This window comes from Mobula hypostoma, chromosome 4, assembly GCF_963921235.1.
Source record: "Mobula hypostoma chromosome 4, sMobHyp1.1, whole genome shotgun sequence".
In the NCBI taxonomy this organism is placed as follows: domain Eukaryota; kingdom Metazoa; phylum Chordata; class Chondrichthyes; order Myliobatiformes; family Myliobatidae; genus Mobula; species Mobula hypostoma.
The window spans coordinates 23,523,898-23,550,179 of NC_086100.1; the positions used below are offsets into that span (position 1 = coordinate 23,523,898).

Sequence of the window (26,282 nt, forward strand, 5' to 3'; positions counted from 1 at the left end):
AATATTAAAATAAGAATATCGATTTTTAATAAAACCAGTCTGATCATCAGAAATGATAGATGGTAAGGTATTTTCCATCCTACGGGCCAGAACTTTAGATAGAATTTTAGCATCAACATTAAGCAAGGAAATTGGTCTATATGAAGAACATTCAGTTGGACAATAGACAATAGGTGCAGGAGTAGGCCATTTGGCCCTTTGAGCCAGCACCGCCATTCACTGTGATCGTGGCTGATCATCCACAATCAGTATCCAGTTCCTGCCTTCCCCATAACCTTTGATTCCGCTATCTTTAAGAGCTCTATCCATCTCTTTCTTGAAAGCATCCAGAGACTTGGCCTCCACAGCCTTCCGGGGCAGAGCATTCCATATATCCACCACTCTCTGGGTGAAAAAGTTTTTCCTCAACTCCATTCTAAATGGCCTACCCCTTATTCTTAAACTGTGGCCTCTGGTTCGGGACTCACCCATCAACGGGAACATGCTTCCTGCTTCCAGCATGTCCAATCCCTTAATAATCTTATATGTTTCAATAAGATCCCCTCTCAACCTTCTAAATTCCAGAGTATACAAGCCCAGTGGCTCCAAACTTTCGACATATGACAGTCCCGCCATCCTGGGAATTAACCTTGTGAACCTATGCTGCACTCCCTCAATAGCAAGAATGTCCTTCCTCAAATTTGGAGACCAAAACTGCACACAGTACTCCAGGTGTGGTCTCACCAGGGCCCTGTCCAGCTGCAGAAGGACCTCTTTGCTCTTATACTCAATTCCCCTTGTTATGAAGGCCAGCATGCCATTAGCTTTCCTCACTGCCTGCTGTACTTGCATGCTTGCTTTTAGTGACTGATGTACAAGAACACCTAGATCTCGTTGTGCTTCCCCTTTTCCTAACTTGACTCTATTTAGGTAATAATCTGCCTTCCCGTTCTTACCACCAAAGTGGATAACCTCACATTTATCCACAATAAACTGCATCTGCCCACTCACCCAGCCTGACCAAGTCACCCTGCATTCTCATAACATCCTCCTCACATTTCACACTGCCACCCAGCTTTGTGTCATCGGCAAATTTGCTAATGTTACTTTTAATTCCCTCATCTAAATCATTAATATACATTGTAAACAGCTGCGGTCCCAGCACTGAACCCTGTGGTACCCCACTGGTCACCGCCTGCCATTCCGAAAGGGACCCGTTAATTGCTACTCTTTGTTTTCTGTCAGCCAGCCAATTTTCAATCTATATCAGTACTCTGCCCCCAATACCATGTGCCCTAATTTTGCCCACTAATCTCCTATGTGGAATTTTATCAAAGGCTTTCTGAAAGTCCAGGTACACTACATCCGCTGGCTCTCCTTGTCCATTTTCATAGTTACATCCTCAAAAAATTCCAGAAGGTTAGTCAAGCATGATTTCCCCTTCGTAAATCCATGCTGACTTGGACCAATCCTGTTAATGCTATCCAGATGTGTCGTAATTTCATCTTTTATAATTGACTCCAGCATCTTTCGCACCACCAACGTCAGGCTAACCGGTCTGTAATTCCCTGTTTTCTCCCTTCCTCCCTTCTTGAAGAGAGGGACAACATTAGCCACCCTCCAATCCACAGGAACTGATCCTGAATCTATAGAACATTGGAAAATGATTACCAATGCGTCCACGATTTCTAAAGCCACCTCCTTAAGTACCCTGGGATGCAGACTATCAGGTCCCGGGGACTTACCAGCCTTCAGACCCAACAGCCTATCCAACACCATTTCCTGCCTAATATAAATTTCCTTCAATTCATCCATTACCCTAGGTCCTTTGGCCACTATTACATCTGGGAGATTGTTTGTGTCTTCCCTAGTGAAGACAGATCCAAAGTACCTGTTCAACTCGTCTGCCATTTCCTTGTTCCCCATAATAACTTCACCCGCTTCTGTCTTCAAGGGCCCAATTTTGGTCTCAACTATTTTTTTTCCTTTTCACATACCTAAAGAAGCTTTTACTATCCTCCTTTCTATTCTTGGCAAATTTACCTTCGTACCTCATTTTTTCTCCGCGTATTGTCTTTTTAGTTACCTTCTGTTGCTCTTTAAAAGTTTCCTAATCCTCCGGCTTCCCACTGGACTTTGCTACGTTATACTTCTTCTCTTTTATTTTTATACTGTCCATTACTTCCCTTGTCAGCCACGGCCTCCCCTTACTCCCATTAGGATCTTTCTTCCTCTTTGGAACGAACTGATCCTGCACCTTCCGCATTATTCCCAGAAACACTTGCCATTGCTGTTCCACTGTCATCCCTGCTAGGGTATTGTTCCAGTGAACTTTGGCCAGCTCCTCCCTCATAGCACCATAGTTCCGTTTGTTCAACTGTAATACTGACACTTCCGAGTTTCCCTTCTCCCTCTCAAATTGTAGATTAAAACTTATCATATTATGGTCACTACCTCCTAATGGCTCCTTTACCTTGAGGTCCCTGATCAAATCCAGTTCATTGCACAACACTAAATCTAGAATTGTGTTCTCTCTGGTAGGCTCCAGTACATGCTGTTCTAAGAATCCATCTCGGAGGGACTCCCTTTCTTGGGGTCCAGTACCAACTTGACTCCTCCAGTTCTTATTATTTTTAAGGATAAGCGAAATAGAAGCTTCGTAAAAAGATTGTGGCAACCTACCTAACTTAAAAGAATCTGAAAAAAACTGAACATAAATGAGGCATAAGCAAAGAAGAAAAAGCCCTATAAAATTCTCCGGAAAATCCGTCAGGGCCTGGAGCTTTCCCTGAATACAGTGAACGTACAGCCTCGGCTATTTCTTCGTGAGACATACATTGTTCCAACTGTTTTCGGTTATCAACAGAAAGCGTAGGGATATTTATTTGGTCTAAAAAATTATCCGTTATGGTATTATCTTTAAGAAGATCAGAACTATAAAGTTTAGAATAAAATTCTCTGAAAGTATCATTTATTTCTAGATGATCAGTTGTCCTAATACCATGAGCTTTATAAATTTCTTTAATCTGTCGTTCAGCACTAGAAGTTTTAATTTGGTTAGCCAATAATTTACCATGAATATAAAATTGACTTTTATCCTTTAGGAGTTGAGTTTCAATATGGTATGTTAATAAAAAATCATATTCAGTTTTAATTTCAACCTGTTTTTTATATAAAAAAGGATCTGAAGTCAAAGCATATTCTTCATCTAATTGTTTCAACTGATTGGCTAAATTAATTCTCTCTTTATTAGCTTTTTTCTTAACATTTGCAGTATAAGAAATGATTTGTCCTCTAAGTATCTTCAAGTTCAGATCTTCTTTCATATTGATATGGTGCAAAATCCATACTGATCCTGTATGTGAGAAAGAACAACGAATCATGCTTAGTACGTAAAAGTCCCTGATGAGGGATATTGTCCAACCAACCATGATGGAATATTACTACTTTAAATCCCATCCTATATGTGCTTCTCAATTACACTCGGAGATATTACAAGGGTTTTAGCCTTGCTGGGGAGAGTTTATAGTTGGCTTTGAAGAGACAGCTTAGCAAAGAAATAATGTCTGTACTGCAAACACTCAAATCCAATAAATGATTAAGGGTAATCTTACTTTGTCCAACAGTAGCAAGTTTTAGAAACTCATTTCCCATATCTCACCGTACTCACACTCCCTACAGTGCATTGCAAATTAATGATTTCATTGTATTTAAGAAAGCGTAAAATAACGTGCCTGAGCTTTTCACGTCATGGGGCCTCTTAGAGCTAATGCTACAAGTACTCCAGAGCAAAGTCTATAAGCTGAGAGGAGCCCCACACTTATTACAAGGTACCGGTTTTCTTCACAGCAAGTGTGTGTGCTTTCATTGGAATTTCTATTTTCCTGTCTGCAATAACGAGAACATGCTGCTAAAGGAAAAGTTCCACAAAATAACTTTATATAGGACAATTAAATTGCTGTTTTAATTTTTCTATACACTCACTATAAATTTCATTTGATGGTAAGTGGTAATGAGTTTTTCACATTTCTTTGTAGAGGTGTGTGGAATGTCCCATACATAGCTCACGTGTACCTTATTAAAGCTGAGGCCTTAAGAACAGACTTAAAGGAAAAGAACTACTTTAATCAGGACAGGATGGATTCTGATATGTCTCTCTGCAGAAATGTCAGGGAACAGGTAAGTGGCCAAGTATGTTTTGTGTTTGGGGGGAAAAAAAGGATTCTTAAATTTGTGTTTGCAGATTAGTTGTGCCAAGAATTTATCATGGATAAGCCCTATTTACAATTGCAGTAATTTTGTCTTTGAAGCTTAGAAAACTGATTATGAGACTATAGTAACTTGACTTCATTAAATGAATATATTAACTGAATTAACAATAGTCCTTGATGATGTAACAATATAAATCATGCAGTGGAATGGCCTCTTAAATTAGAATTTTGCAGGTACCACAAAACCCATGTTTCACTGAGTTTAAACTTCCCAATCTATAATGCCCAAAAATCACAAATTCTCCATCCAAGTGGATATATACATACATATGTAATGTAAATATGTATTGACATCCATATATTCTTTCATTAATTTCTTGAATGAGATCATATTAGGATAAGTCTAATTGTTTAACATAAATAAACATAATTGTTAAATCCTTTATTTTAGTTTTATTGTAACACAATCAGTATTATGTTAAATGTTAAACCAACACTCTAGTAAACCTTGCCAGCTTTTCTGTTTCTTTTGAGTCAGCCAGTGGGGAGTGTTGACTGCATCAAAAAATCATTTCAAAGAAACAAAATGCTTCCAAAATGTGGAAGCTTATATTGGAATGCAGATTAATCATTCCAGCTAGCTGAAGGTTTTGAAGAGGACTAATGTATGCAACCCCTCCCTAATGGAACAAAAGAGGCAGCTTGTTCCAAGTCCGGTGATACTTGAGAGAAAATTACTAAAATTTTGCACAGGGCAACTATTTTTGTTTCTTAGATGTGCATTCATACTGTTTTCTCTGTTGTAAAATAATGTTCTGTATCTGCTAATTCTTTTATTACATCAGAATTAAAGTGTGCAGATTTCAACACTTTTTATTTGTAAGCAAATAGGTGAGAGAAAGGCCATCTGACCTCAAATCAAGAGAGTTGGCAAGTACTGTTCTACCATCGATGTAGCACTTATTGTATGTTAATGTGCTGCACTCTATCAGGCACAATGCACTTGTTTCTAATTGAGATGTATCTATTGTCTCTTTACGGACTGTTTGCCAATTTATCTTCATCCTTTTCAATTTGACCCACAACTGGATGCGACTGATTTAATTCTGTCTGTACTGCATCCCTGAGCCCGTTGGAACATGTGGCTGATGATGCGCTGCATCTCCTGATTAATCTTGTCTCTGCCTGTGTTGGTCACCTTTAACTAAATTCTTACTGTACTAACTAGCTGTGTTTATGTTGCATTTAGTTGGTTGGTTGGTTGAAGGGGCTGGGCTGTTTTCATTTGTGTCAACTCGGGGGTTGTCTGTCACCCGTTCTATGTGGCTTTGCTGTGAAAGTGCCTGTTGGCCTCAGCCAAGCAAGCAAGCTTTGTGAGTGGTCCTTGTTGAAAACTGGTTCTGTCATTCTCTGGCATCCTCTCTGTTTCTTCAAGATGTCTTTCAGGTGTTTTATGTGAACATAATTCTTACTCAGTGCTTATTCTTTATTTTAGAAAATAGAAAAAGAAAGAAATCCCCCTACTGTGGAAAGTTGCCATATGTTCAAGCCCCCAAAGGTTTATGTTTGTTCCTTCATACTTTTTATAAAATAAATCTTGTGATTTCAATTTTATTTCCAGCCAATAGAATTTGCCGTGCTGAGAATGTGCTTAGCACCACCTGTGCAATGTACTGGAAGACCTATTGTTACCAGGATGCTTGATTAGACACACACGGAAGACAAAGTTATTACTTGAATTGGACAACCACTATGTAATTGATCCAAACAAAATGTATGGGAGTGCATAAAGTGGGCAGATGTTGACTTCCTTTTAGTTTTGTCTGCCTTCTTTTGATAAATTGCTCATTAGTTTTGCATTTTGTGTGTAATAATTAGAATACAGAGTGCCACCTTGGGGCAATGTCATATCACAAGTGGGCGCAAGGTAGATTGGTACAGTGCTTTACATTTAAAACCATGACAATACATGGTCAGTAAAATTGGGAGTGTATTGTGGGTTTTTTTCTGACACTAATAAGTTTAGATAAAAATATATGCTAAGAATATGGATGTTGTTGGAAGGCCTTTACCTTGTCCATCTCACATTGGTGGAGAGTGGCCACTCTGAATCCCTAGGACCACAGTGCAGACTAAGCAGTGGTGAAGAAATGGAAACTTCCAAATAAAGCTATTGAGAGACTTGGGGATGACCTTGTTCCCTTGTGGCCATTGTCTTTAACATGTGAAATGATGCAGGTCACAGGTTTTGTGGGTAACTTTGAAATGTTGATGCCTTTCTACTGTACATCTTGGAGTTTACAACCATGATTGACCAGTGATGGTTGTAGTCTAGGTTTAAGGAAGTGGAATGGGTATTGATACTACCAGCACTTTGTCCAACCTCGTGTTGATTTTCTGTGTTGTTGAAATGACACTGAAGAGAAAGAATTTCTGGAATACTTTTCCAAACCATTGGTGAAGAACACCCTGCATAGGTGTTGTAGGGGATGCTTTGGAAACAGGGAATTCTTGCATACTATGGATTATCTATTAATAAAAGTAACACAGGAAAAGCATATTCTCGTGACTACCTTTAGTGTTGAGAAAAATCTTATGGAGATGCTCCCCTAAACAGAATACCATCCTCATCGGAGCAAGAGGCTGAGAGAGAGGGAGTAGGAATCTCGGAGAGAAGACTTTTTTTTACACTGCTTGGGGAAAAGAGGCTAGACTGCTAGGTTCGTGACATAGAGCGCCAAAGGTTTAAAAAAAGGCTACCATATACAGCGGGCAGTGGAGTGAAAGGGAGCAGAGTGGGACGGGTTTGGCTCAACAGGCTTCGGCGAGAACAGGTGGAGGAGAGGGTAGGTTCCGCTAAGTTTTGTTTTTTATGTTTAGGGTAGACAGAATGCCAAGCTGGATGTGGAAATGCTCCTCTTGCAGGATGTGGGGAGACCTCTGGTGTCCCTGACAATGACACCTGCAAGAAGTGCATCCAGCTGCAGCTCCTAACAAACCGCGTTAGGGAACTGGAGCAGGAGCTGGACGACCTCCGGATCATTTGGGAGAATGAGGAGTTTATAGGTAGCAGCTACAGGGAGGTAGTTACGCCAAAGGAGCAGAGCACATGTAATTGGGTCACCGGTCAGGTGAGGGAAGGGGAAAGGGCAGGAAGAGCAGGGTTCCCCTGTGGCCATTCCCCTCAACAACAAGTATACCGATTTGGATGTTGTTGGGGGGGATGACTTACCTGGGACAAGCTGCAGCAGCTGGATCTCTGGCACTGAGTCTGGTTCTGCAGTGCAGAAGGGAGGGTGGAAGAAGAGGAGAGCGGTAGTGATAGGGGACTCGATAGTTAGAGGTACAGGCAGGAGGTTCTGTGGTCGTGACAGAGACTCCCAAATGGTTTGTTACCTCCCAGATGCCAGGGTCAGGGATGTCTCTGATCGCGTGCCCAGCATTCAGAAGTGTGAGGGTGATCAGCCAGATGTTGCGGTACACATCGGTACCAATGACGTAGGAAGAAAGAGTGAGGGGGTCCTGAAGAGTGAGTATAGAGAGCTTGGTAAGAAGTTAAAAAGCAGGACCTCAAGGGTGGTAATCTCAGGATTGCTACCTGTGCCACGTGCCAGTGAGGGTAAGAATAGGATGCTCTGGCAGATGAACACATGGCTGGGGAACTGGTGTAGGGGGCAGGGTTTCAGATTTCAGGATCATTGGGACCTCTTCTGGGGCAGGTGGGACCTGTACAAGAGAGACAGATTACACCTGAACTACAAGGGAACCAATATCCTTGCAGGGAGGTTCGTTAGTGCTTTTGGGGAGGGTTTAAACTAGATTTGCAGGGGGCTGGGAACCAGAGTGCCAGAGCAGATAGTGGAGCGGGAGTGAAAATAAATGATGTTAAAAGTTAATGCAAAGTCACAAATAGAAGGGTTGTGTGTGGTGGTAATAATCTTCTGAGGTGTGTCTATTTCAATGCAAGGAGTATTGTGGGTAAGGCAGACGAGCTGAGGACGTGGATTCACACAGGGAATTACGACATTATAGCCGTTAGTGAAACTTGGCTGCAGGAGGGGCAGGACTTGGCAGCTTAGTGTTCCAGGGTTCCGATGTTTCAGATGTGATCGAGGCAGAGGAATGAAGGGTTGTGGGGTGGCATTGCTAGTCAGGGAAAATGTCACAGCAGTGCTCAGGCAGGACAGATTAGAGGGCTTGTCTACCGAGGCCATATGGGTGGAGCTGAGAAACAGGAAAGGTATGACTACATTAATGCGGTTGTATTACAGACCACCCAATAGTCAGCGAGAATTGGAGGAGCAAACCTGCAGAGAGATAGCAGACAACTGCAGGAAACATAAAGTTGTGATAGTAGGGGATTTTAATTTTCCACATATTGATTGGGATTCCCATACTGTTAAAGGTCTAGACATGCTAGAGTTTGTAAAATGTGTTCAGGAAAGTTTTCTAAGTCAATATATAGCAGTACCAACTAGAGAGGATGCAATATTAGATCTCCTATTAGGAAGTGAGTTAGGACAAGTGACAGAAGTCTGTGTGGGGGAACACTTTGGTTCTAGTGATCATAACACCATTAGTTTCAACTTGATCATGGATAAAGATAGATCTGGCTCTCGGGTTGAGGTTCTAAACTGGAAAAAGTCCAAATTTGAAGCAATGAGAAAGGATCTAAAAAGCATGGATTGGGACAGGTTGTTCTCTGGCAAGGATGTGTTTGGTAAGTGGGAGACCTTCAAAGGAGAAATTTTGAGTGTGCAGAGTTTGTATGTTCCTGTCAGGATTAAAGGCAAAGTGAATAAGAATAAGGAACCTTGGTTCTCAAGGGATATTGGAACTCTGATAAAGAAGAAGAGAGAGATGTATGACATGTATAGGAAACAGGGAGCAAATAAGATGCTTGAGGAGTATAAAAAGTGCAAAAAAAACTTAAGAAAGAAATCAGGAGGGCTAAAAGAAGACATGAGGTTGCTTTGGCAGTGAAGGTGAAGGACACACTGAGCCAATAGGCTGGTCCTGGACTTATTTCCTGGCATAATTTACATAATACTGTTTAATTATTTATGGTTTTATTACTATTTATTTATGGTACAACTGTAATGAAAAACAATTTCCCTCGGGATCAATAAAGTATGACTCTGACTATGACTATAATCCAAAGAGCTTCTACAGGTATATTAAGAGCAAAAGGATAGTAAGGGATAAAATTGGTCCTCTTGAAGATCAGAGTGGTTGGCTATGTATGGAACCAAAAGAAATGGGGGAGATCTTAAATGGGTTTTTTGTGTCTGTATTTACTAAGGAAACTGGCATGGAGTCAATGGAAATAAGGCAAACAAGTAGTGAGGTCATGGAACCCATACAGATTGAGGAGGAGGAGGTGCTTGCTATCTTGAGGCAAATCAGAGTAGATAAATCCCCAGGACCTGACAGGGTATTCCCTCGGGCTTTGAAGGAGACTAGTGTTGAAATTGCAGGGGCCCTGGCAGATATATTTAAAATGTCAGTATCTACGGGTGAGGTGCCGGAGGATTGGAGGATAGCTCATGTTGTTCCGTTATTTAAAAAAGGCTCTAAAAGTAACCCGTGAAATTATAGTCCAGTAAATTTGACGTCGGTAGTAGGTAAATTATTGGAAGGAGTACTGAGAGATAGGATCTACAGGATCTACAAGTACTTGGATAGACAGGGACTTATTAGGGAGAGTCAACATGGCTTTGTGTGTGGTAGGTCATGTTTGGCCAATCGATTAGAGTTTTTTGAGGAGGTTACCAGGAAAGTGGATGAAGGGAAGGCAGTGGATATTGTCTACATGGACTTCAGTAAGGCCTTTGACAAGGTCCCACATGGGAGGTTAGTTAGGAAGGTTCAGTCACTAGGTATACATGGAGAGGTAGTAAATTGGGTTAGACATTGGCTCAGTGGAAGAAGCCAGAGAGTGGTAGTGGAGGATTGCTTCTCTGAATGGAGGCCTGTGACTAGTAGTGTGCCACAGGGATCAGTGCTGGGTCCATTGTTATTTGTCATCTATATCAACGATCTGGATGATAATGTGGTAAATTGGATCAGCAAATTTGCTGATGATACAAAGATTAGAGGTGTAGTGGACAGTGAGGAAGGTTTTCAGAGCCTGCAGAGGGACTTGGACCAGCTGGAAAAATGGGCTGAAAAATGGCAGATGGAGTTTAATACAGACAAGTGTGAGGTATTGCACGTTGGAAGGACAAACCAACATAGAACATACAAATTAAATGATAGGGTACTGAGAAGTGCAGTAGAACAGAGGGATCTGGGAATACAGATACAAAATTCCCTAAAAGTGGCGTCACTGGTAGATAGGGTTGTAAAGAGAGCTTTTGGTACATTGGCCTTTATAAATCAAAGTATTGAGAATAAGAGTTGGAATGTTACGGTGAGGTTGTATAAGGCATTGGTGAGGCCGAATTTGGAGTATTGTGTATAGATTTTTCCACCAAATTACAGGAAGGATATTAATAAGGTTGAAAGGGTGCAGAGAAGGTTTACAAGGATGTTGCCAGGACTTGAGAAACTGAGTTACAGAGAAAGGTTGAATAGGTTATGACTTTACTCCCTAGAGTGTAGAAGAATGAGGGGAGATTTGACAGAGGTATATAAAATTATGATGGGTATAGATAGAGTGAATGCAAGCAGGCTTTTTCCACTGAGGTTAGGGGAGAAAAAAACCAGAGGACATGGGTTAAGGGTGAAAGGGGAGAAGTTTAAAGGGAACATTAGGGAGGTGCTTCTTCACACAGAGTGTGGTGGGAGTGTGGAATGAGCTGCCAGATGAAGTGGTAAATGCGGCTCACTTTTAACATTTAAGAAAAACTTGGACAGGTACATGGATAAGAGCTGTATGGAGGGATATGGTCCAGGTGCAGGTCAGTGGGACTAGGCAGAAAAATGGCTCGACACAGCCAAGAAGGGCCAAAAGGCCGGTTTCTGTGCTGTAATGTTCTATGGTTCTATCACGGAATCACCAAAAACTTATTGGGACCCATGAAGAACACCTGGATATTCTCCTTTATTCCACAAACAAGAAAGACTTGAATGCATCCATGTGTCCCAACTGAAGATCTGTGAGGAACACAAGGCAGAACATTAGAAATGTTACATCATTTCAAAAAAAAAATTGTAACACATTGTGAGGAAGTGTTTGGACATTGGGATTCAGTGTTTGTCCTATAGTTTGGAAATTCCGAGGCTACCTGGATTAGCCAACTCTCATTCAAAAACTTTAGAATGTACTGGGGAATGCTGCCCTACTTCCTCTGTCACACATTCTGTCACACAAATAGTGAAATTACAACTGCATTATCAATGTATATAGTATATATCCTTGAAGTCAGGTTTTGGTTTAGAAAGGGTAAGACAAGGAAACACACACCAGTCTTTGTAGAGGGATCAGAGGTGGAGAGAGTGAGCAGTTTCAAGTTCCTGGGTGTCAATATCTCTGAGGATCTGACCTGGACCCAACAAATCAATACAGCTATAAAGAAGGCAAGACACCATCTGTATTTCATTTGGAGTTTGAGGAGATTTGATTTGTCACCTAAAACACTTGCAAATTTCGACAGCTGCACTGTGGAGAGCATTCAGAATGGCTGCGTTGCCCTCAGCGGGAGAGGGGGCTACTGCACAGGATTGAAACAAGCTGTAGAGATTTGTAAACGTAGCTCCATCATGGGCACTAGTCTCCATAGTATCCAAGATATTTTCCAGAAGCGACAGCTCAAAAAGGCGGCAACCATCATGAAGGACCTCTGTTGCCCAAGTCATGCCTTGTTCTCATTGGTACCGTCAAGGAGGAGATACAGAAGTGTGAAGGCCCTCACTCAATGATTCAGAAACAATCTCTTCCCCTCTGCCATATGATATTTGAATGGACACTGAAGCCGTGAACACTACCTCACTACCTTTAAACTTCTATTTTTGCGCTAATTATTTAATCATTCTATATACAGTTTTTTCCTATTATTATGGCTTGCATTGTACTGCTGCTGCAAAAACAACAATTTTCACGACACCTGTCGGTGATAGTAAACCCGATTCTGATTCCTGCATGAAAAAACTTTAATTGCATTGTATCCTTAAATTTCAGTTCATTACCTGCAAATTATACTGCTTGTATTATATGATAAGTGAAATATAATCTATTTACAGGTAAGGAATGTGCTGTTTTGCATAGGTGCTTAAGTTGCAGGCAAGCTTAATTTCTTTATATATTGTACACTTTGGTTATTAAGAAATATAGCAAGAGCACAGAAAAGTGGTACTGTTAGAAGATCATTCTTGATACTATTAAGCCACAGAACAAATGGGAGGAGCTGAATTCTCACGCTTACATCTTTTAACGTAATCATTTTGGAACTAAAAAAATCCGTGAAGTTCCCATTGGAAATAGCATGCTACCTTAGTCTATTAATGACAATTAGTACGGTTTGATTTTAAATTATGTGGTTGTATTAATATTTAAAGCTCGGAGGGCTCAGAGGACAAAGCACATTGGCAGAGTGTTTTAATGAGTTGCTGTTGTCTGTTGTATCTCATGCTGCTCTGGTAACTGTCCAGAGGCTTAGGACAGGGGAAAAGGAATTAAGTGGATGAAAGAAGTTTTTTTTCCCTAAAATTCAAAGAAATAATGTTAGCCGGTCCACAACCATCCATTTATTGGATCTTGTGTCAAGTTCGACTCACATGAGACAATGTTGCAAAAGCAACAGGGAAAAGGTGTATGAATACTGATTTAGGTCACCCAGTATGGAATTATAAAGGCCTCTTTTCCGAATTGCTTGCAGGCAAAGATATACAAATGCCACTGATTTACCAAACTCCCTGCAACCACCATCCCAGGCATAGTGTTGCTATCTTCTGCAGTGCGTTTGCCCTTTTAATCATTTATTTTCGAACTTTTATTCCACAGCTCAGTCAAAAACTAGTTGACTTATGTTCTACCTGTTTGCTGCACCGCACTGATAAACTTGTTTCTTTGTCAAATGACAAGTAGAAACCATAAAATCTGTCTAGTAGAGAGCAGGGCTGTAGATGGATTGAAATTCCCCTATGCTTCTAATTTGTTGAGCGCACAGCACCAGCTCTGGTGCTCCCTGGGGCAAGTATTGAATTTGAAGGAAAATAAACTGGCTGTTGTGTGCAACTGAGATAACTGCAAGCTGTGCTTTAAATGGGTAAAATATTATGCTCTGTGGTTTTTGGCCCATTTATATACCTCTTGTTTGATTAGCTTTTCTAATGAAGAAAGAAAAGACTCTGGAACTAGCACAATAGATGCATCGTAATTTTTTTATATGGACATAATGATTGAGCTTTGCAACACCTCTCAGTCTTAAATTCCTCAGTCTCAATGTCCCACTTCTCCCAATTTCTCTTAACCATTTTATTAGGCAAGATAAAAAAAGACCGAGTATCTGGGAAAAAGCCCACGCCACGAAAGTTTTAATAAAGATGGATGGTCAGAGTTGGAGTAATACACGGGATGATGCATGGCTGTTTGTAGAGAGATTTCTGCAAGTGCACCTATATACACATGCAAATAAAGAACAGGAGTAATCCTCTAAAACTTGCCCTGCCTTTCAGTAAGGTCACGGTTGATCTGATTATAACCTCCAGTCCTGTCCACCATCACACCTTATACCACTTTGCTCATCACAAATCTACCTGCCTTCATTTATAAATTTCCCAGTATTCTGCTTCCATTTGAGGAAGACAATTCCAAATATTAACAACCCTTTGAGAGAAAAACAAGTCTAATTTATGTCTTAAATATGTAAATTTTAAACAGACTCCTAATTCTGATTATCCATGCAGGAGAAATATTTTCTCCATGTCCACCCTTTTAGGGTCCCGCAGGATCTTGCTGTTTCTATTACATCTGCTGCCATTTTTTTTCTAACATACAGAGGATACAAGCCTATCCTATCTAATCTTTCTTCATAAGGCAGCCTGTCATTGCAGTGTATTGCAATGTCGCAGAGAAGTTTAGTAAACCATCTCCGAACCATTTAAAATGCACTGTACTCTGGAGGTCGCTCACTAATGCCCTATATAACTTGAGTGTTCAGGTGGCAGGGTGGAGATGCACTCAAACTCAAGTTCAGGGTACATTTATTGTGGAAGTATGTTTGCAGTATGCAACCCTGAGATTTGTTTTCCTCACAGGCAGCCATGGAACAGAGAAAAACTATGGAACCCATTGAAAGAAAAACATCTCTACCAAAGGAAGTGTAAGGTGCTCCTTCCTTCCACTAGCCTGCAGGTCGCCCTTGGGGAAGGTGTGGCACCTGCTTAGTCTCTGCCGATCAGGGTTAAATGAAGCTATGGAAACAGGTGGTGGATGGTCGTATGGTCGTATGAGCAGCTAGTGCATTGCACGAGTCTTGGTTATGTGACCTCTGACACCAGGCAGACAATCTCTGAAGAGTATTGATAGAGCCTGAGGTCACCCATCTTGGAAAGACACTGCCCAAAAGATGGCAATAACAAATCACTTCTATAGAAAAATTTGCCAAGAACAATCATGATCATGGAAAGACCATTGTTGCCTACGTCATATGACACTGCACATAATGAATGAACTGAAATATAATCTCCTTGCTTGTTATTCAATATGCTTGGCACCAAAGGATAATATTGTGTTAGTTATCATGACTACTTTCCATACCATGTTATCCAGCCTTTGATGGAACTTTGACTAGTTGTTGTTGTTATAAGCAGTTCATTGGGGTTGAGGATAACATGCCTACACTCTTGTTCTGAAGAATGCGTAGTCCCATGTTGGGTCTGCAGATTGTGTAATGTGTGGGACAGGCATTTCTCGAAGGGATAGCCAGATAAGTTGTCTAGTTGGTTCCATGTTACCGCTAATATTTTCATTTATCCTCCATGTACTCCCATTGAAGACTTGAGATGGTTGGTGCCTTCATGAATCATTTGCTGTTTTGATTGTTCATGGGCCAGGGATTGGTGAGGAAGTTCCATCTTTTCAAGGTGGCTTTGCGAGCATTTTTAAAGCATTTTCTCTGTTCTCTTGTGAATCACACCATGATGGAGCTGAGAACGGTGTGCTTGTTTTTGGGATCTGGTGGCCCACCCATCAGAGCTGGCTCAGTGTAAATAATCCTGATGCATCCATTAAATCTGGCTTTTCATGAAACAGGTTTCTATTGTCCCCTCAATTTTATTTCCAAAATCACCATGATCAAGGTACTCAATTTCTCCTTTCCAGAGTTTTTTTTTAAACACAGAAGATTCTTAGCAGTGTAAGTTGGAGGAATAACTGACACTGTCAAGATTTGTTGGGTTAAAGGATAGAACTGATAACTCAACCAGTTAATTGGACCAATAATATGGAATGTTCTAAGTGAGCTTCTAAGGCAATAATATGGAATGTTCTAAGTGAGCTTCTAAGGCAATATTTTAAACACTTCAGTGAAATTGAAACTTGCAGCCTCCTGGTAAATAGAGCTTTTACATTTCATATCAAAGAGATTATAAAGCACTCTTAATGTTTACACTGAGAGCCAATGCATATAATAAGATTTCATATATCTAGAAATTCCTCGATGTTGAGTTTATTTTCAGATGTAATACACATTTCTTACTCTTTATAAAGTGTAGAATCTCTTACAATATTGACCTCTGAGATATTTTGCTTTATGTATAGATGTTCGATTTCAGAGTGCTTCATTTGAAATCATGTGATTGTCAAATCACAAATCTAAAAAGGTGCAAGTTAAGGTCAAAATCTGTTTTGTAGGACCAGTCATTTGCGCAAATTTTACCCCACTATCTGATTGCTCTGTGATTTTTCCATGTTAACAACTCAAAATAACCTTACCTGCTTCCAGGTATTAGGAGTTTAAGAATGAGAATTTACTGCTTTAAAGCAACATCTTGAAAAATCTCGGCAGAGATAAATTAAAGTGTACTTTGCCTGAAATGACAGTGTGTGCACAGAGGAATATTTCCAGTGCCTCAAGTAAATTTTTAAGTCAACAGTCACCTAGGCACTCGTCCTCGTGTGAAGGAGGGGTTGAACAGCTTGCACAGTTGGCTTTAAGGGTGGATCAAGATCCAAAGTTAAGTGGGGTAAGGAAATCTTAAGGTGCACCCAGCAGTCTGATGGTGCTGATATCGTGCCTCTGCTACAACATCCTGCCTGGACCTGGTTCACAGTGCAAGCTCAGGCAGGTGGGATGAGGAACATCAGAGTTCCACTGATGATCTAAGTTACAAAACAAAATAGTGAAATAAAAGTAATTGTTACTGGTTGTATTGTTTTACTGAATAAGCCTGTAACTACAATTTTGAATAACTGGACTGCAAATACTCATTAACAGACAGTTTTTTTTTAATGAGGCAAGGTTTTTTTGTAATAATTTCCAAGTAGTAATTGTTTATATTTTGACATTTAGGGGGTTTTCATGTATGTTAGCAACCAGCATGAATTTGGAAGGCTTCTCCCGACAGAAGGTTACAACACCTCAAATTTGCATAGTGACCTGTGGCAGATCTTTGATAATCCATTGGTGAGTATTTACAATTTAGTATTGAAGTCTAAACTAAGGTGTATATGTATTTTGTGTCTGATTTTTCTCCTAACCACTTACAAATATTTGTGCTTACCTTTAACTTCCCTTCATAAACCACGTTCTGTTAAAAGTATTTTTATTTATTAATTAACTTTGCAGAAACAATCTTGATCACAGAGCACAGTGTTGTAAATGTGTAACCTCTAACATAAAAGGTTGAAGTATGTATGAAAGGATAACAAGGCAGTAACAACATTTGACATTTTAATATAATTGAAAGGGAATCCAGCTCAGTAAAACTTTTAAGATACATTAATGCCTTGCAATATCCTATTTATTTTGACCTGTAAGCCCACTTCACTTTGTTGTTTGGCATTAAATGTGGAAAAATGTTGAAAATATTCAGCAGGTCTAGCAGTGTCAATGGGAAAAGAAACTGAACTAACATTTCTGGTTCAAGACTTCATCAGAACCAGGAAAGAGGAGCAAGCCTTAGTTTTCTGTTGGAGAAAGTATGGGATGGATGAAACATCCCATGGATGCAGCACAGAGCATCATAGGAAGTCATTCCTGCCTGTGGCCATCAAACTTTACAACTCCTCCCTTGGAGGGTCAGACACCCTGAGCCAATAGGCTGGTCCTGGATTTATTTCATAATTTACTGGCATAATTTACATACTACTATTTAACTATGTATGGCTCTATCACGATTTATTATTTATGGTGCAACTGTAACGAAAACCAACTTCCCTCAGGATCAATAAAGTATGACTATGACTAAACATGATGTTAGATAGCATGTGTAGAGGGTTGCCATGGGGATAAATAGAGGTTGATGGGATAGAAGCAGCAGCTGAGAAGCAAGAATACAGAAAAGGAGTGTAAAATGAAAAGGGAAAATTCAGGACACTACTCAGAAGGTCAGATGACACCTGTGGAAAGATAAAAAAACAAGTTGATTTTTAGTTGCAAAGAAAGCTGTGGTGGGGAAATTGGTAGAATGAAGGGAATTTCTCTGAAAGCAGTAACTTAAAGTAGCAGATACTTGACTGTAACAACTGGCTATTTCTGACTGTTGTCACCAGCACACTGATTTTTTTTTTCCTCTTGTATGGTCTGAACTGTTGCTCAGCCTTGTAATTGGCAACATAATATACAGACAAAACCAAAATCTGATCTCAACTGCTACTTAAACTGCCATTTGCTGCCACACCATCAGAGATATCCCTTTCTTCTGTTGATCTCTGCTGCACCTTCTCGGCCACTGGAAACTAACTTGTCTTTATTTCATTCCCATGAGCTGAAACAGTAACTATTTCTTCTTCAACAGATGCTTTCCGGCCTGCTGAGTGTTTCCAGCACTTTCCATTTCTATTTTTTTTATTTCTAACACATGCATTTTTTTTTTTGATTTGCAAAATGTGTGGTTGTTCGATAATGGATCATGAAGCTTGCTTCTTTTGCAAAGTCTACTAGTGTAGTCCATTGGGAATCCACCCAGTGCATCTGAAGTGTGACCACAAGATGGGATTCTTTTTGTGTTTTTTATCTTCCTGTGACAGGCAGTGTCAGTGATGCAGATAATTTGTCCTCTCTTTGATATTCTGGAATGCTTAGCCATTATATAAATAACGTCAGCTGGCTGTATTTATATTTTGGCTTGCAGTGCTAGTGCATAGACATCTAGACTTAATATTCCAGTCATATTAAGAAAAGCTGTAAGTATTGTGTTGTACAGCCCTTTAACATGAAAAGGACGTTTAGAACAGAAACTTCAAGCACTAATACCCTGGCAGGGGTTGTACTTTCATCATGGTTCCTCATGCCTTTTCATCAGTTATGGAGCCAACCAGAAGACATTAGTTTTCTAGTGATGTGTATGACAGGGTGAAGGGCTTAATGATTCACTTGCATTCTGTTGACTGCTGTTCACTGTTGACTGCAGAGCCATTCTTGTATTCAATTAAAGCTTCTCTCCGTTTCATTTGCTCCAAGAAGTACAGCCGCAGCTTCCCCAGACAGAGACATTATAATTGTGGGTTAAGTAACCAATTACTTTGGTCATCCTGGGCAATTTGTTGGCATTTGGGTCAGATACTGCTGTGTGCAAAAGAGAGTACATAGAAGCAATTTGTTAAGTTATACCATGTTTCATAATAAGATAAAATCATATTGCACTGGATATTATATTGTAAGTTTTGGCACAAGATTTCAAATCCTTTGAGAAATGCAGGTGTAATGCAACATTAGAAGAAACTTGCATTTATAAAGTTGTACTCTTGTGTTAAACCTGTATGACAAAAGGTTAGTGAGGTCAGAAAGATCAAAAGGGAGCTTTGGTAATATTGAGTACAGTAGATAAGGTAAAATTAAATAGGAATATACATGGTACTGTACTTGCTACAAGGACAATCCCAGCTTCTTGAAAGAATCAGCACCTGACACCATTAGCCCTACTCAGAGAGGGTACAATTGACAGAATGTGACTTCATGGCCTATCCTTAAATGATCCACCAAAGTAGGTGGATGAGATGTTCCAAACCAGCTCCCTCTGCCCTCCTGGACAATGGACCAGGCAGATGATAATGAACACTCAGATTTAAAATAACCCTGGTTAAAGTTCTCCACAAGTCTCGCTCCACCTCGCACATGCTTACACAAATCTAGATCCTTATGGTTTTTAACCCTATGGGAGTGCAGAGTTAGTGCCTTCAGCAGTAATGGTGGGACTGTTGCTCCTTTCATTCACCACATTATCCCAATACTTCAGCAGCGTTGATTTACTGTCTTTCCTTCAGCTTTGAATCATAGATTTATCCATGATGCTTATCCCCATTCTCAATTTAATTCCTCACATCACCACCCTATCACTTCCCTCTCCTCTCCAGTGCTTTCCATAGTAAAATTCTGTTCATCTGCCACATCCAGCACTTCAGGAGTGGCAGAATGGCAGATTCTCTGTGCTCATTGATAGTTTTTAATTCCCCAATATAAGTTTTATTGTATAGTATTAGTAAAATTTCTCTAGTGAACTGGGTGAGATTCAGGAGAGCATGGGTATCAGGGTCCCAGTGAGACTTGGATGAGTGTGGGATATGGAGAATTTCAGAGGTGTAAAGCCAGCTGGAGGCGTAGTGGCATCAGCGCTGGACTGCGGAGCGGAGGTTCCGAAGTTCAAACCCAGTCGGCTCCCCCCGGTACGCTTTCCATCAGTGCGGGGTTAAGAGCTGGTGATCTCTTTTAAAAAAAAAACTCACCTGGCAGAAGACAATGGAACATCACTTCTGTAACTTGCCTTGTACGCGAATTCCAACTACGTCAGAACTGTGTGGGAGGAAGTCGTCTGCTACCTGGAAAAATTCCGGATGCGACCTACATTATTATTATAAAGGTCAGAAGAGCATGGGAGCCTGGGCTCAGGAGTACAGGGACGTGTGGGATTTGAGGGGTATCTGATGACTGGTGAATCTTGGGTTGGGAATTTGGGAACCAGGGCCCCAGGGAGTCTCGAGAGGGTGGAGACTTATGATTCTTGGAGGGAGTGAGAGGACCGCTAAATATTTGGGGAGTATGGAAACCGGAATTGCAATGAGATATGGGGGAGTGTGGAAACCATTTACCTGTTGAGCAAATACTCAGCCATTAGGATTTCCGTGTGGTCGGGTAGTGGATTCTCACAATTTTATTGCACTTGCACTCCTGTTTTGCACTTTCCATCCTTTTTCTTACTAATTGATGACCCTTCATGAGGTAGAGACGTGAATGGTATTCAGCAGCTGCATTCCAGAAGGTGCCTAATGCAAGCCAGGCCTAAGCTTCCAAGCCCCAAAATTGGAAGGAGGCCCACCTGCTACCTCAGCGGTTGTTAAACTTTTTTTTGCCATAGACCCCTTTGGCAGTCCAGTGAAGACTTCACAGAATAACATATTTAAATATATAAAATAAAAAGCATTGGATTACAGAAGTGAATTATATTGAAATACAGTTATCAAAATATTTTTAATTGTAATATGTGTGCTTTATTAATGCATTAAATAACAGGACTATATATTTAAAATAGAGGCAAGTTAAAATTAAATTTTATTTTGCAAAGACACATCAGTGTGAAGGCAGGTGTTGCTTAGCTTGAATAAGAACATTAAACTGTGGAGTTCCCTTTGACAAAGCCACATGTTGGACATCCAATTGATTTTGATTTTTTTGTTTTAATTGTTACAAGTGTTGAAGGTCCCGATTTGCAGAGATATGTTGTTGCAATTTGAACTAAAGCTTCCATAGCTCTCTTTACAAGGCGAGGATAGGCTTCTCTCAAAGTCACAGGTACTGCTAATACTGCTGCGGTTTGTTGCCTACATTCTTAACTGAAGGAAATGTTAAATTTCAGTTGGAGGCTAGTGAAAATAAAGATGTAATTTTTTTCCATTCCAAATTCACAGACTCCCTAGAATCTATCCAAGACCCAGAAACCCCGCTCTAGCTTGTTCATCCGATCAGGGGAAAGGGTCTTTGAAAGATAAATGGAAACAAACACTGTAGAGCAACAGAATGCAGTTAAGCTCAGAGTTTGTCAGTTATGTCATCTGCCGTGTAAATCTGTCTTCCCACTGGCTTCATCACTGATGGATTACTGTTTGTATCTTGCAGGACTGGAAAGAGAAATACATTCATCCAAACTATTCAAAGATATTCACAGGAGAGATGGTTGAAGAGGTATGCAACAGTTTCGTGAGCATAATCAAGATACTGTGTTTTCAAGTGTTTCCCCAGTTGTAATTGATGTAAACTATTGACTTGTTCCCATTTACTAAGGCAGTAGCCAGTATACATTTGTACCTTATGACACATGGCTCTCTGCGTTGTCACTGCTGCATAGCAGATTCTGAAATCTCAAGTTAGAATGTTAGAAGTTGTCTGTTGTGACCACGTGATCTTCGGGAATAATTTTCCCCCCATTTAAATAGAGAGGGCACAGAGAAAATTTACCAGGATGTTACCTAGATTAGAGAGCATGTCTTTTGAGGATAGGTTGAGATAGGAGCAAAGAGGATGAGAGGTGAATTGATAAAGGTATATAAGATGATTAGAGGCAAAGATCAAGTAGGTAACCAAAGACCTTTTACCCAGGGTGGAAATGGCTAAACCAGGGGAGAAGTAATTTTTCTACACAGAGGGTGGTGAGTGTGTGGAACACCCTGCCAGGGGTGGTGACTGAGGCAGATATATTAGACGCATTTAAGAAACCTAGATAGGCACATGGGTGATAGAATAATAGAGGGCTATGTAGGAGGGAAGGGTTAGATCTTGTAGTAGGTTACAAGGTTGGCACAACATTGTGGACTGAGGGGCCTGTACTGTGATGTGTTCTGTGGTCTAATAGCATTAAGATTATGGCCAGACTCTTACTCTCATACTATTATTGATTACCCAGCTTCTCTTGTTCATTGGTCTCCTACAGCTGGGACATCATGGCCTTTGATTTTCCTCATTAATACTTCTCCTTTGGTTTGTAAGATTACTATTACTTCACTGCAATGCACTGATGTCTTGTCTCTGAATCGAGTAGGGGGATACCGGCTGTTTTTCCACTCCTCCCTCTTAATGTGGACTCTTTTTTTATTTGGGCAGCCATGTCCTGATGTCTTCTGGTTCCCCGTATTTTCAGAGGCAACGTGTGACGAACTCGTGGAGGTAGTGGAGAACTACGGTGAATGGTCTGGTGGAAAGAACGAGGTGAAACTTTGCATTGGATTAGCGTGACACTAGGCTTCAATGTTTTAGTAATATATTTTGCTTGTATTTTGCCAAAAATGGCCAAAATTTGTTGCTAAGGTTTAACATCTTCTTTTATTTTTGGTAACAAGTGTATTTTAACTCCACTGTGTTTGGATGGGTGAAGAAGTTCTAAGAATATTCACAAATTGATGACACAAGAGAAAGCAGATGCATTTGATCTGGTGGACTGTACTGAGATATGGTTGCATTAATCGGTTTATTGTTGTCACTTGTGTAAAGGTGCAGTGAAAAACTTTGCTTTGCATGCCATCCAAACAGATCATTTCATCGCATCAGCAATCAAGGTGGCATAAGGGAAAAACAATAACAGAATGGAGTAGACGCAAGAGGTATACGCACAATGTGCTGGAGGAGATCAGCAGGCCAGGCAGTGCAGATGCTGGAAATGTAGAACAATATACACGTAACCCTTGGGTTCAGCTGGCGGCTTAATCTAGGGGAAGATAACCTCTGGCCCGGCCAAACTTGAGAAGTCTTATGTGGGTGGATACTGCGTGGTGTTCCCCGTTACAGATCAGTACCACAAAATAACAAACAGTACACAATGTGCAATTAAACAATTGAGCCTTTATAATTCTTAATTTGACTGTAGGGTTAGTAAAGAAACAAAAAAGAAAATTTGACTATAGGGTTAGTGAAGAAACAAAACAAAAAGTGCCCATTCTCATGAAACAGTCTAATGCACAACGTTGGAGCTCACGGTTTTCCAGGCTGTTTGTTCTCCGTTGATTTTTTTTCCCTACCCTCCCCCCTCGCCCGGGCGTCAACTCCTGACCCCATTCCAAGTCCACCTCTTGTCCTGTTGTCTACGACTTCCCCATTCTCACATCTTCTCTCTCCATCTTCTGCCAAACAAAAGCCCGCAAAACCTTCTCCTGGGCGTACAAGAAAGAAAAACATGCCTCTCATTGGATGGCGCACATTCCAAAGCTCCCATTATCTCTAGTCATAACCCAAACACTGCTGCTACGGAGAAACCATTACATTAGCAGTTAAACATTACAGAGAGGCCATTACATTAGGAGTGAAACCTTATGGAGTATTACATACACAAAGTGCTGGATTATTTGTGGAGTTTATAGTGTTACAGAGAAAGTGCAGGGCAGGCAGGCAATAAAGTTCAAGGCCATGATGAGGTGTATTGTGAGCTCAGAAGTCCATCATATCGTACAAGAGGTCTGTTCAGTAGTTTCTTTTGTAGCAGAGAAGTGACTTTTGGAAAAGAATGGCATAGTGGCATAGTGGAAGTATGCCCTTAGAGAGACAGTGGGATGAAGAGAACTCAACCAAGAAATCAGGATGTAGAACAATTATAGGTGAAGCTAAGAAACAAGTAAACACAATCAGGAGTATCATAGCCCTAATAATCAGGGTGAATCTGGAAATTAGGAAAACACTTAAGAAAAGAAATTAATTTTAATCCTTTACGCTGGACAAACAAAAATGATTTATGTCCTTTGAAGGACAAATGCTTGGGAGAGTTTCCTATCCCTGAGATCGTTCTCCCTGCTGCTGTTTATCTCTTATATTTCTCAAGTTTACCCCAATGCCCTTTTCATTTCACCTGCCTTTTCTAAGTGTGCAAAAATAATCCATTTCAGAAATTTCAGTTAGATCCAGAATTGTGTAATGAGGTGGCATTAACTAAAACTCTTTAGAGCAAAATATTTACCGAGATTACCCCAGGTGGTGAGGAGAAAGTTGTGTTAACTGATGATCTAAGGAATGGTCTATTATAGATGAAGGCATTAAATTTGAAAATACTTACTAGCAGAAAATAGGCAAAAACTGCCAAATGCATTTCAATATATAACTTCATCTGCTTTGGATCTAGAAAGTGTAGCACACAATACTCAATAAATGGTGAAAGGACAGAAGCAATAGAAGTCCAGTAAATTATGAAGTTGAGGCACACAGAACATTTTTCTGTCATAACAATGTGGTTACGCAGTTGTACGCTGCTTCACATTTCCACACATACCAGTTCCCATACTGAGAAACTGTCATACTATCAACAATAAACTATTTTGTTTCTATTTTTTTCTGAAATGGTATGAAAAACAATTTTTCTGGCGTCTCCACAAAATCTCTGCAATTTCCCTTTTAAACTCTCCCTGCTCCTCTCTCCCTCTCCCAATAAGATGCACCTTAACTTTCATCCTTGACCAAGTTTTTGATTACCTGACCAAATTCAGCTCCAAATTTTGTGGTAACAATGGTCATTTAGAATAACAAAGGCAATATGTAAATGCAGAGTGATGGTCAAAGCTAACAGCAAGAGTTTAGAAAATGTGGATTTCTGCAAAATCTGGACAGCCACAAAAATTGACTGACTACTTTTGTCATGGATGTTTCCACAGGATATAAACCATAAAGCAGTGGTTCAGATTAGGCCATTCAGTCCATCGAGTCTGCTCCATCGTAGCTGATTTATTATCCCTCTCAACCCTATTCTCCTGCCTTCTTCCTGTAAGCTTTGTGGCCCTTATTAATCAAGAATCTATCAATCTCTGCTTTAAATATACTTGATGACTTGGCTTTCACAGCCATCTGTGGCAATAAATTCCACAGATTCACCATTCTCTGACTAAATAAATTTCTCCTTATCTCTGTTCTAACAGGACATCCTTCTGTTTAAAGCCTGGGCCCTCTGGTCCCAGACTCCCCTGATATAGGAAACATCCTCTCCACATCCACTCTATCTAGGCCTTTCAGTATTCAATAGGTTTCAGTGAGTTCTCCCCTTCATTCTCCTAAATTGCAACAACTACAGGCCTAGTATTCAGGACATTTACAAAGACAGGTGTGTAAAAAGATCACTGGGGACCCAAGTCACCTCAAGCACAAACTGTTCCAGCTGCTGCCATTTAGGAAACAGTACTGCAGCATAAAAGCCAGGACCAATAGGCTCTGGGACAGCTTCTTCCACCAGGCCATCAGACTGCTTAATTCATGCTGACGCAACTGTATTTCTATGTTGTATTGACTATGCTATTGTACATAATATTTATTATAAATTACTATAATTGCACATTGCACATTTAGACGGAGATGTAACGTAAAGATTTTTACTCCTCATGTATATGAAGGATGTATGTGATAAAGTCAATTCAATTCAATTCAATTCAAACACTCTTCGTATATTAACCATTTCATTCCCAGGGGTGATATTTACATGATTTTTAATGTGTTTGCTTCAATGTTGGTATTTTAGCTCTTCCAAAGCTGAAAGTTCTCAGGCACTGATGGTTTGACTCTATTTTAGGATAAGCGGCTAGTGGGCGGATATGAAAACGTTCCCACCGATGACATACACATGACTCAGGTTGGGCTGGATCAGGTGTGGCTGCAATTCATTCGGGAGTACATCGCTCCAGTTGCACTGAAGCTGTTTTCTGGTTATCATACTAAGGTACCTCTCAAGTTTCAAGTGTTCCACATCAACAGAGACATTGAGAAATGTGTTACGCCAGCTCCTAGCTGGGTAGTATGAATATTGAAATGAGGCATTCAAAATGTATTTAATATACAGCATCAAAGAGAACTGATGGTACATAGTTCTTACATTGTTTGTTGTTAAGATATGCTGGGGTGATATTGTTACCAATTTCTGTGCTGACTTTTCACTAACTCTTTATATTCAAGGATTTAGTTCAAAGTCATTTTTATTATCAAAGTACATGTATGTTACCATTTATCAGAATCTGAATCAGGTTTAATATCATCG

The 26,282-nt window shown here is 40.2% G+C and overlaps 1 protein-coding gene across 3 annotated transcripts in view; it reads left to right on the forward strand.

Moving 5' to 3' along the window:
* Positions 1-26,282, forward strand: part of plod2 (procollagen-lysine, 2-oxoglutarate 5-dioxygenase 2) — a 228,934-nt gene that overhangs the window by 188,513 nt on the left and 14,139 nt on the right. The window contains exons 13-19 of one of the 3 annotated variants that reach the window (XM_063045397.1): positions 4,017-4,158; positions 5,082-5,120; positions 5,686-5,748; positions 16,646-16,759; positions 21,407-21,472; positions 22,388-22,492; positions 25,821-25,967. In XM_063045397.1, coding sequence (XP_062901467.1) covers positions 4,017-4,158; positions 5,082-5,120; positions 5,686-5,748; positions 16,646-16,759; positions 21,407-21,472; positions 22,388-22,492; positions 25,821-25,967 — 676 coding nt within the window. The remainder of the gene's footprint in view (positions 1-4,016; positions 4,159-5,081; positions 5,121-5,685; positions 5,749-16,645; positions 16,760-21,406; positions 21,473-22,387; positions 22,493-25,820; positions 25,968-26,282) is intronic. The other 2 variants (XM_063045398.1, XM_063045401.1) reach the window with 2 other exon arrangements.